This window comes from Dichotomopilus funicola (genome assembly GCF_033296635.1).
Source record: "Dichotomopilus funicola strain CBS 141.50 unplaced genomic scaffold C8A04scaffold_114, whole genome shotgun sequence".
NCBI classification, from domain to species: Eukaryota; Fungi; Ascomycota; class Sordariomycetes; order Sordariales; family Chaetomiaceae; genus Dichotomopilus; species Dichotomopilus funicola.
The window spans coordinates 40,589-52,188 of record NW_026944135.1 but is presented as its reverse complement, the minus strand read 5'-3'; the positions used below and the strand labels follow the sequence as shown (position 1 = coordinate 52,188).

General features: G+C 51.4%; 2 protein-coding genes across 2 annotated transcripts; one reads left to right on the top strand and one right to left on the bottom strand.

The window, feature by feature from the left end:
• Positions 1-9,189: 9,189 nt before the first annotated feature.
• C8A04DRAFT_15930 (uncharacterized protein) lies at positions 9,190-9,549 on the top strand (the record flags this gene model as incomplete). Its single annotated transcript, XM_062778667.1, has 1 exon — positions 9,190-9,549. One exon carries the CDS (start codon positions 9,190-9,192, stop codon positions 9,547-9,549), a length of 360 nt encoding a protein of 119 aa, XP_062632746.1.
• A 216-nt stretch (positions 9,550-9,765) lies between these two features.
• Positions 9,766-10,892, bottom strand: C8A04DRAFT_33163 (uncharacterized protein; the record flags this gene model as incomplete). Its single annotated transcript, XM_062782350.1, has 3 exons — positions 9,766-10,220; positions 10,316-10,497; positions 10,606-10,892. 3 exons carry the CDS (start codon positions 10,890-10,892, stop codon positions 9,766-9,768), a joined length of 924 nt encoding a protein of 307 aa, XP_062632745.1.
• Between the last annotated feature and the right edge of the window lie 708 nt (positions 10,893-11,600).

The window sequence follows — 11,600 nt, the reverse complement described above, 5'->3', positions numbered from 1 at the left end:
AATACTCGACATGTTTACTGAAGCCCTGTGATTTTGTATCCAGATATTAACAACTAAGGTAGGTAGGTATTGATACGAAATGAAGCGAAATCAGAGATACAAGCTAAACGTCGCAGCTATAAATGTGATTGAAACTGGTATACCTATAATACCCCGCCAATATGGTTCTCAGCCCAGGAACACGAGACCTGACTGCTAATTACAAGTCCATCTTTTTCAAGCGGGCTTCGTCATCTTGCCAACGTGCTGCCAATTCTTTTGCCTCAGCCTCCTCCTTTGCGTCCTGTTCCCGCCCCCAACGCTCAATAATACTCCGAACCCAGAAAGTACTACAGCAAACCTCAGCCCTTTCGCCATTTTTGGTGTGCGAACCGAGAGGCCTCGCCCTGCATGATGGGCATGTCTCAAATGAGGCTTCCTCCGACGTCAAGGCCGTGCCATTGGTGTCATGTGCCTGCTTTGATATCTCCACGCCGTCAATCATGCCGGGAGTATCGTCAGGAGTTTTGGTTTCCCAAGATGTATGATAATATGGAATCCGATTCTCCCGCTGTGTATCCCACGGATGTCCTCGATAAGCGGACGTCGGCGATTCCTGTTGCTTCCAGTTAGTTTGCGGATAACAAACACCCTTCCCAATGGGCGGAAGACCTACACCGTCTTTGGTTGCAAGATTTGCGGCCGGGTGTGTGGTGGGAACGAAAGAATGACCAAAGTCGTACTCTTCGTCCAAATACGACTTATTACCCTCACGGTCCTGCTCTTGTTTCTTTTCTAGCTCACGAGCCAGGAGGGCCTTGGGTCGGGCCGAAATACTATTTCGCAGGGCTGTGACTTGGGCGAGTAACCCCTCCTGTCCAGCGTACGCCTGGTCGAGGAGATCTTCAGTGTCTTCCACATTGTCGCCCTTGTAAAACAAGCTTGAACTCTACCGCCGGCGCTGGGAGGGGCCCTCGTCTTTTAGTAGAACCGGTCGGTTAAAGGGGGCGACTAGGAGCTCAACGTCTTCGTTTATGCAGTGCTTGTCTGCGCCATATTTGGTGGGGTTAGCCATGAGGGCTCTCCGTTCGCAGTTGATTAGAAAGTGTGACGGCCCTCTTGCGGCTGGGACTAATTAATTATACGATATTCTGTGCACCCTGTTTGTTGGATTTAGATGGAGATCTGGAAGCGAAAACCATAGTGTGGTGCTCAAAGATATTAAGGGAGTGTTTCAGTTTTGCGCCCAGGAATCCATTGTCTGCCACTGTCTTCAAGATGGCTCGAGGCCTCCTTGGTAATGCCGCGTGGCCGTCAGCTGGACCTAGCCGAAGTTGACAATGGGCTTGTCTTTATATTTACCCATTGTCCTCCAACCGGCGTTTCAGGGAAAGTTTCATGAGATTTGATCTACGGTGGTTGTGGTCTTTGTTACGGTACTGTGTTACACATCAGATATTATTGGCACTTCTCTCTTCCCAAATTGCCGGCCAGTTCACAACCTGTATAACAAGCCACCTAACTCGCCTGCCGTCTGACCAGTTGCGGTCGCCCACAGCAGTGATTTGAAATTCGTTTCTCTGGGTCCCAATAGGTAGCCATTCTGGCATAGCCTAACAAGTTTCCTGCTGAAAAGACAGTCGCTAATCAGGTAGGTATGTTTACATCATCTCAACGGGAGTGCGTTTGTAGAATCCGTTCTCATATCAGCTGAACATAATTCATTCCGTCGACTACACCACCCCCATTCGTCTCCCAGTCGAGATATCTACACTAGTACGAAGGAAAACGTCTCCGAATCCAAGGCAAATGATCATCATTTGCCAAGATATTATCTATCTCCTGTTGGGTATGGTTTACCTCCCCGCGAGACCTATGCAGACACCAGTCGACGAACTCAACCATCTCGGCAGGGCGATACATGATCTTAAAAACCCGGGTCTTTTCGTTGCCACACAGGCTCTGCAAAAACTCGAGATCTGAGGTGGAAAGGCAAGGTCTTCCTTGATAACCTTTAGTGTGATGGCATCGTTGAGACGTTCAAGATTTCGTCGTTGGTCGTCTCGACTGAACGGGTCCTTGCTTAGCAATGCCTTTCGCAGGGCTTCCCACCGCAAATGTGCGGGCTCTGGGACATTTTTATTAGCACGAGTGAGCAGAGAGAGCGTCCCTACGAAGTTTCCAATTTTTGTGTAGTCGTGGATGTGGGTTGTAGACTTCTTACTGCGTGCATTGTCTCTCCATCTTTTTTTGTGGTCGCGCTTCTCGGTGTCGTAGTCCACACTCGTGGACTTAACTGGTCGCTGACTTACCGGTGCTCCAGGGGCTTCGTCAGGTGGGGGCGCGGATTTAAGGGAAGGATTCTCGCCGTCGTGGGTGGCCATTGGGGTCGGTATTATCTCAAAAGATTGTGGGGAATCCGCTAACGGTATTGAAGTTTTGAATCTGAATACTGCAGGCTGTCTCCTCGTAATTGCGCCCCCCTCCCCCCCCGATATCACCGGAGCAGAGCTGGGGTCGATTACGAGGAGACAGCCTGCAGTATTTAACAATGACAGCACAGTATGTCCTGATCCATGGCAGAAAAGCCTCCATTGTCCGTTTCAAGTGGTGTGAGGCCGCCTTGATGGTGCCATGCGATGGACCTGGTCCCGTCGGTCTGTCTTTGTAAGCGCCGGCCGTGGCCGTGGCCGTGGCCGTGGCCGAATTTGACCATCGTGCTCCGTGTCTTGTGGTAATTATTAAAATTTTACCAAATTTTACCCAGAGGCAACCCAAGGCAGCAAGTACACAGAGAAGCTTATTCTCACTGAGCAGAATGGAGAATGTCTATGCCATTCTGCGTGCATCTGTTCAAACCGCAGGCATGGGTCGGTTAGGAGGGCCCAGAAAGACTCGCTAGAATGTGCAAGCATGTTTCCTGTAGTAAACGTGAGGAGAATGGGTACCTTCTTGGTCTTTATTCTTCATTGGTTTCATTACTCATTTCCTAGTGAAAGCACCTATCCTACTTTTCCACACTTCTGAATCGAAGCAAACCGCTATCAAGGTAAGACTCCGTAATCAATGCCCATCGCCCTATCCAAGGATATTCAATGTTTGTGCTTCTTTTTCGGACTCCATTAACCAGAAACTAAAGCACATTTCAGCCCCTCCATCCATGATTCTGTCCAAATCTCCAAACCTCTCCTTACATGACCGGCATGTTCCCAACGAGGTCTCCTGCGACGTCGAGTCCGTGCCATGACTGTCCTTGGCCAGCCAAGATATTCACCACAATATCTCCACACCGTCAATCATACCGTTAGCGTTGACAGGCTTGTTACCTATTGTTACAGGGTTCATAGATTGGAATCGTCGCCGGGGGGATAGAGGCAAATCTCGAGTGTCGGCGACTCAGGCGACCGATTGACGATGTGGCTGGTAATTACCATCATCATTGACCCCCAGACTTTCGTATTTCTCATGATATACCATCGTTTCCACAAGAAGAGTCTCGGACTCCGAAAGAAACTTGAACATCATGATTGCCAAATCACGATGGACGCAGTTTCGTACCCATCCCAGATCGGAGCTTGACAAAAGGTTAGAGGCCAAGGCTAGCTTTACGGCCTCGTCATTTGCCAGATAGTCGCGCCATCTACTAGCGGTTTCAGGGTCAACGGGCTTTTCGCTTCTCCAAACTCCTACTCGAGCATTGCGGGCTACCCGGAGCTTCTCAGCCGGGTCGACCGATTTCTCGGGAGGAGGTTGAGGGCTGGTTGGTGGGGTTGGCTGTCGGAGGCTTGGGTCGGGGCAGTCATCGGACGGCTTGTGGTGTAGCTTGCCCCGTCTACACAGTTTATACTTCGGCGATTGGGGCGGTTCGGAGGTTGGCGCTGATTCGTCATGTTGTTAGCGGATGATGACTGCTAATATGATGAATGTTTCAATCCAAGCTGGTGTGATCCTCCTGATCTTACCTGAAGGAGTGGTATCCCTTTGACGGGAACGGAACAAATTGCTTAGAAACCCCTTAACAGAATTTTCCTGATGTTTCGGTTGCGGTACATGTGCTGACATGTTTGTTGTGGCAAGCGGTGCATTGTTTTGCGGATTCTTGTGGCTGGCCATGATAATATGTGTTTAAGGGCGGTGGTGATGAAATTTGGATTCCGGTTTATCGTCATGGGGACCAACCTGGGGCATTGGGTGCTTTAAAAAAGCGCTCAAATACCACGGCAACAATGCAGAATCTCTTGAAAGAACGGCCTGCACGAAAGCCAGGCGTCTGACGGACAATGCCATAATTATGCCGTTCTGGGACGTGTTGGCCGTCTTAGTGTAATTAAGTGCCAACCAAAAACCATCGGCACAACAAGCCGCTCGCGCCAACACTCTGTGGTGCTGCTCGAAACTCAAAGACCCTGCCGCCTCGGGCCCGCAGTTGTTTTAAAAATGGTCTCCTGTCCCGCGAGGTGCTTCACGGCTGAGGCTAGTATCGCCAGACCATACAATTACCCTGTCATGGTTACCAGGTAACACTTGACCTGCTCGACTCCTTATAAACCCTACTTATGGATGCTCCTTAACCACCCCTGGAGTTAAAAGTACTTGAGCCATGTCTACGGCATAAAAACGATGCATCTGACAACGAATTAAGATGTGGTGTTCTCCAACAATGGCAAGGTCCCTGATTCTCCAGCGGCGTTTTCCGAAGACACATCCTCTGGTCAATTGTGAGGACTCTGAGGGGATGAGCGAGGGGGAGTATACACGCTATGGCGAAGCAGGCTCTCATCAATGATTACCTTAGCCGGAAGGGACCAGGGTCGATGAGCTGGGTTTGCGCTGTGGGCTGCTACTAATGGGGAAGAGTGAACCCTCTTGGCCTTGTAGGTGGTTGAGGCCGGGGCCGTGAAGCCAACTCACAAGGGTTCGTTGAACATCATGGCGAAGCCTGCCCACGGACGATCTGAGTATCAGTTGAGAAAAGTGAGCACGGGCACTATAACGAAAACCGTTGTCCGAGGAAAACAATTTGATACGGTCTCTAGGATTCGGAATGATCAACGACACAACTAACAACACACCTATCCTCCCCCCCCCCCCTTTTCCCCAGGCAACACCACCTCATTTCTTCTCCTCGCGCCCACCATCCTGGCCATTAGGAGACCCAAAATCGAGATTCCCTACCGGCAGATAGGGGAGCCTGAGAGCTTCGTCATGTTCAGACCTGGTTAAACCCAGGGGGTCCAAAGGGTGATGGTAGGGATCCTGCGGGTCGATGTGGTTGACGATGGTGTTGGCCGTCCCGCCATGCAGGTGTTTCCTAACCTCAATCTGCGCGGGGTCTTTTTCTTTCTCGTCATCATGGAAACGGCCGCTGATGGTGTCGGGACCGGGTTCGCCTTTGGTCTTCGACGGTGGGCGTTTCTCATCGGGCTGTGGAGCCGAGGCAGTGGGCTTTTGTGCTTCTTTGTTGGCTTTTCGCCTTTTGGCCTGTGTTTTTTGGTGCCAGGCATGGTGAATTGTTAAAGTAGCCGGTGTTGTGGGAGTTGGTGGAGTTGGTGGCTGTTTGTTTGGAGAAGTTGGATCTGAAGTTCAACTGGCAGTTCTGCAAGTTATGCGGGTATTTAAGGACCAAATTCCTCCGCTTTTCGAACGCATAAAACAACAAAAGAAATTTGACTGGTGTGCGTATTCAACCTTGGGAGCGCCTATTCGCCCTCACGCCACGTGCCCAACGTTGCGCGACTACCCGCAGTCTAGGCGCTGGTACTTGGCCTTGATCATGGCCACAAACCAACCAACAAACCCATCTAAACACCAGGATAAGTGTCACCGGACCAGACCAGCTTCAGCATTGCCATGTTACGGATCAGCTTTCAAATTTCCTTTGCTCATCAGCCATGTAATCAGCGGGAGTCGAGTAGGTAGCATGATTGCGTGGAGACCCAGAATCAACCCAGAGGGCTGTTTCCCGACCCGCGGCCACAGTGTCAAATGGCAATGGCCACACTGAACGCCGGATGCTCGAATTACGCGCCCAATAATGTCATCAGATCAAATTTGGGGGTTGAGTCTTTGGTCGTGACGCGTTCTACGCTTCCGGGAAAGCGCTTAACAATCCTTTCTCTGAAAGGAGCGGAGGCGTCGAAAGCATTGGTGCTGGTTCAATCAAGTTTGTTCATGGCCATCTCCGCTGAGTCAAGATTTTAACCCACATCAGAGCCGTTGGGTTTTGTACAGGCACCCTGAGCGCTTGCTAAATAATAGGGTCTTGATTTCTGTTTAGGTGGATTTCTCAAGGCCATGAGTTTAGCTTCACGGGTTGTGGGCACCATCGAGAGACCCTGGAAGTGAGAATTCTTCTGCGTTGGGGGAGGAAAGTCGTGCCATTTTATTTTATCTTGTTCTAGTTTCTTCCCGGGGATGTCTTCCAACTCCTCCAAAACCCAAACGCCAACGCAATGCATAGGTGTGTTCTTGTTGAATTACCCACCATCCATCCACCAAGTGTCGATAGATTTTGAACTCCCCCAAGCCCCGCCAAACTTGCAACCTTCCTCAAGACCCATCCCTTCGATCCCCTTTTGTTTGCCCATACCGTTTACTGGGGGCTTCCCTTAACTCCCTCACTTCTGCGAATGCGCCGCACAAAACTGCTCCGTTGGCACAGGTATCGACCATTCCCACGAGCACACCCGTCTATCCCTATACCCCATGCATAACTCGACGCGAGGAGCCCCATTGGGGCACCGGCAGCCACAGGCAAAGACGTGGTATTGCCAACCGCACATTTTGTGAGGTTGTTTTCTGCGTTGGTATGACGGTGTGGATGTTGTTGTTGTTGTTCTTGTTGTTTGCGTTTAACGTCCCGGGGGGTGGCCATGAGGGTGGAAATAGGTGTAGTGTAGTGATTATACCTAAAATCACGTTGTTGGATCAAGAAGTGCGTGATGAAGTGAAAGTTTTGGAGAGGGAATACTGCTAAGCTCTATACTACTAGCTCTGGAGAAAGGCTAGCGAATAGTCGAGTGCGTGACCCCTGGGGTAACAATAACGGAGGAGCAGTATATTTTTTCATATGGTTTCTGTGATTCGCGTAAGTTTTCTTTGTTCTCGTGGTATTAAAGAAAATAAAAATAAAGCCTGTCCGCGCACTGCACATCTGTGCCCTAGCCTGCCCTCATGAATTGTTTGGTACCTACCTACCTATTATGGTCGGTCGGTCGGGTGCCGGAGAAGTGGGTCCCGGCCGAAGGTGGCTGACCGAGTAAAATTTCCCAAAGCGGCAAGTTCTTCGGCCCCGCTCAAGAGCCCCACTCCTCCGGTTGTGGCATCGTGTACCCACACATGTTCCGCATCGCTTGAATGAAGCAAAACGAGAAAGTGTGGGGAGGCGACGAACTCTTACAGCTCGGAATACACATGTAGGGCTTTTCGAAGGAGTTATACTTAGTTGTGAAGAGCGGGTGGCCGCTGGGGTGGCAGGGGGGTGTGGTTCGAGAACGGCGTAATTGAGCTCTCGGCTTCGTCAGAGGCGCTGTCGCTGTTGCGGTCACGGTCGCGGTGGGCCTCGTTAGGAGGGGTATCTGGGAGCTGGTTAGCCGCTTCCCAGCGTCTGGGTAAGCCGCGACTAGCCTCAAAATACCTTGAGAGGCACGCATGCAGCTACAAATAGATGGGTCCGACAGCACAAACAGTCTTTATGGCGTTGACGGCTGGCCTAGAGGAGATGAAGCAGTCAGACACGGCGCAAAATCCCGAAATGCTATCAAAGTGGTTCGCCGGAGAGGCGAGTTTCTCGAGGAGTTGCTCCGAAGAGATGGTCCTGGCAATGGATAAGAATTGGAGCTTGCATATCGGGTGCTGTGTTAACTTTCTCCAGTCGCTCCACAGGCCGCACTGTCGGACAAGGCCGTATCTCTGACGATCAGGCAAAACTCCACGGAGCTCGACGCCATGGGACTGCGTGGAGAATCGGCAATCTGGTTTGCGAAGAAGAATGCAGCAATGGCGGTCGGCATGTTGAGCTTCTCATCCGAGAGCTGCAGGTCGTGTGTGATATCCATCTTGATGGTACGTGAAACGTGACTTTTAGAAGTGAAAGTTCGACTATGCTGTCGGACCCATATCGTATTTCCTCATCAACTACCTGGCTTAGGCCGAACCCACCAGAACGACGTCCCTGCTAGATCAGGCAGTATACCGCCCTCGACGCGCCAAGCTAGGCTATAAGCGGCCAAGCATCCGCTTGGGTATATTTTATGAGTCCTCGACGTGAATCTCCTCCTATAAGCCCGACAAGGGAGGCAGGGGTAATGGCGATGGAGGCAGTATAGCGCTGTCGACAGGCGCTCTGCGCTCGAGACGCTGTAATATGGGAAATACACGTTGTATATTAAACCTAGCTCAGCGTGTCTTTATATGCCGCTTGCATCTGAGGTACCCGCTCCGCGGGTACCCCCCTGGATGTTAAAGGCAAACAAAAACAACAACAATCATATAAAGTCATATAAAGGACGTCCTCTGGGCCATTGCGGTAGCACTCCATGGCCGAATCGTCATGGGGGGCCATCATCCCAAACCTGTCCACCGCAACTAGTGGAACCAAGGTCACTCAAGGGCGGCAGCAACCCCTCCCCTCGCCCTAGGCAACACAACCTGGTCAGAAATCCTCATCTGATCCCGGCTGTGGCATCGTGTTGTGCACACATGTTCTGCATGACTTTGAGAGAACAAAAACCAAGGTCATGAACCCAGGCTGCATGTAATAGCCACGGGTATTTTGATGTCGAGATGATATCGCCAACGTGAAACTCTTCTTTGGAGAGTAGATCAGAGGACCCCGCTCACAGAGACCTGCCCCACCGGTTTCCGGTCTGTATGGGACTCTTAGACTAAGTATGGCGGCTCTTATCCGGAAGTATAAAAAATATCGGAGGTAAGGACAAAGCAGGTCGTAATCAGGCGGCACCTAACCAAGGAGCCTTAGAGGTTATTTGGACAGGATTTAGCCCTCTAAGATGCTTTCTTTGGGCCGATTTTAAAGCTGAGGTCCTCCATCAAATCCCTACTGGTGCCCCCAAGGCCAAACTAGAGCGCTCTTGGAACTGCCTATCCTCCACATCTGGCTCCGGGTCTTCTTCGCATACTCATTCCGGGGTCACTCTCTTCAAGTTCCGCCCTTCTCTGCCGTCGGCCTTTGACCAGACGCACTATGTGATGCCCAAAGGTAGAGAAGCGGAATGGGAGCGCATTTGCAGAATATACGACTCCAAGGGGTGGACCCCTCCTACCTGGGAGACAACTGCTCTGGTCAAGCACCTTTGGGACCAGCTTTCAACTATTCACGGCGGAGTACTCGACACTTGGCCCAACGCACTTCTCTGCCATGAGTTTGGACCCCAGCTCAATATGTTACGGTCCTATACGAGACAGTTGTGGAGGACGGTCTGGTTCGGTGCAGGTGTTGACGCGCTGAATAATAGCCATGAGGTTACTTACGCTATCTCGTTCAAGTTCGCAGCTCCCGTGCTGCCTAAAGTCTCGTTTGGGAAGGATGAGAAATCGCGTGTCAAGTAGGGCTCGATACGTGAGAGGCCAAAACGGACTGCACAAGAAGCTCAGCAAGATCTTCACCGGTATCAAAGAGAAGGCAACGTAAGTGTGTCGAAAAGGAGAACCACATTCTGTAGCATAATTCATGTATTAGACTGAGACCAACCAGAACCCATCTTTTCCCAGAGCCTCAGACCCCGTGCCCAGTATTAGAGTGAGGGGCAATTAAACCGGTCGGTACTACCACTGAACATCCGGCACCGTAACCACAACCTCAAACCCCGTCTCACCCTTAAACTCCTCCCGATCCGTCGTCCCTGCCACATCCTCTCTCCACGCCTCAATAACCTTCAACATATTACGACACGTATCCTCCACCACCTTCACCGCGTCCCCCCCAATCGGCAGCCTGGCAGGTACTTTCCGTCCTCCCGCAGCACACCCCTCCCCACGAATAATATCCACCATCAACTCGACGCCCTTCTTCACGTCCCCACGCTCGTTGCCAGTAAGGGATTTCGCTGTCTCAAGCATGGCTGCACGGTGGCCTGCGTAGGCGTCGAGAAGCGGGGCGTTGGGTGCGTATTGCTGGAGATGGGCCAGGTCCGTGATGGCGGTTTGGAAGAAGCCGGGCTCGAAGTCGATTGTGCGGATGTTGAAGGGGGCTAGCTCCGTGGCGAGGCCGTCGGCAATGGCTTTTTAAGGACAGGGTTAGCAAGCGAAGGTTCTTGATTCCCTGGTTTCCAAAAGGGATGAAGTTGCTGTGGGACGCTACCCCTGAATTACTCACCTTTGAGGGCCGCCTTGGCCGCGCCATATATCGACACCATCGTGGGTGTCCACCAGGCGTACATCGACCCAACAAAGACGACGGTGCCGGATTTCTGAGCACGCATGTACGGCAGCACCGCACGCGTGACGGAAAGGGCACCAAGGACATTAACGGCGAACAGGCCCTGGTAATCCGCGTTGCTAGTCGATGAGGCGTTAGCACTCAATCATCAGCCAGCCTCAGCAGCCTAGAGCCTTCCAGACTGATAGAGAAGGCTTTTCCGGTTAAATGGGGCGGGAGGTATTGACCTGCTTTCCTCGACAGCCCCAAATAGGCTGTATCCGGCATTGTTCACCAGCACGTCAATACGGCCGTAGATCTTGGCCGCTTCGTCGATAATCTTCCTGACTTCGGCCTCGGGCTGGGCAACGTCGAGGTTCACGATAGCCGCGCCAGTTCCTTCGAAGTGTTTTAACTTGGTCGCGGCATTACGTCCGGTTGCGATGACTTTGTCTCCGCGGGCGAGAGCAGAGTGCACGAATTGCTCGCCGAAGCCGGATGAGCAGCCTGTAATGAGCCAGACGAGAGGGGCCATTGTGAGAAAGTGAGGCGTGTGAGATGTGGATTAATTTGAGGAGGCAGAAGTAATGATTGTTGTGTGAAGCAGAATGGTTTTTATTCTACTTTACTTGGTGAGCGGAAGGCACTTTAAGTACATCTATCAACGTCGCATCGGTCCATCCAAAGCTCCGCTCCCCGTCGGAATATATCGGCACAATCCGTAGTTCGAACGTCTCAGGATAGTTCCGCATATTGACAAATCGGGTTGTTTCATTAAATTTTTCATGGTCTTTAAGTCACGATCCGGCCGGATAGCTCAAATGCTACTGCAATTTTTTCGACGGCATATTCCGTTCAACAAACCATCCGCCCCAGCACGGGGTATCTCGAAGCCGATGGATCGTTGAGCTTACCATGGTGGAATCTCTGACAGGGTTCAAACGTTTAGTTGCCCGATCGGGTAGTCGAGTCACACGGCCGCGCACTTCAATGTCAATAGCGGAGTACATCTGACAAATCCGCCTAGTTTCCGAGTGAATTAGGTAGTGTCACGGGATTACGCGTTGGGAGCTTCATCTTGGGCTCCAGACATGTGTGTCACCGAATTCACCATATAAGCCCTCGACTCTAGGTTACGATCGAACCACCTGATTTAGAGTTTCGGAGCATGTTTTATGTGGGTAAGATGCTCGAGTCCACTCTCGCCGCTACAAATCTGGTGCTTTAAGGAGTGATAAATAGA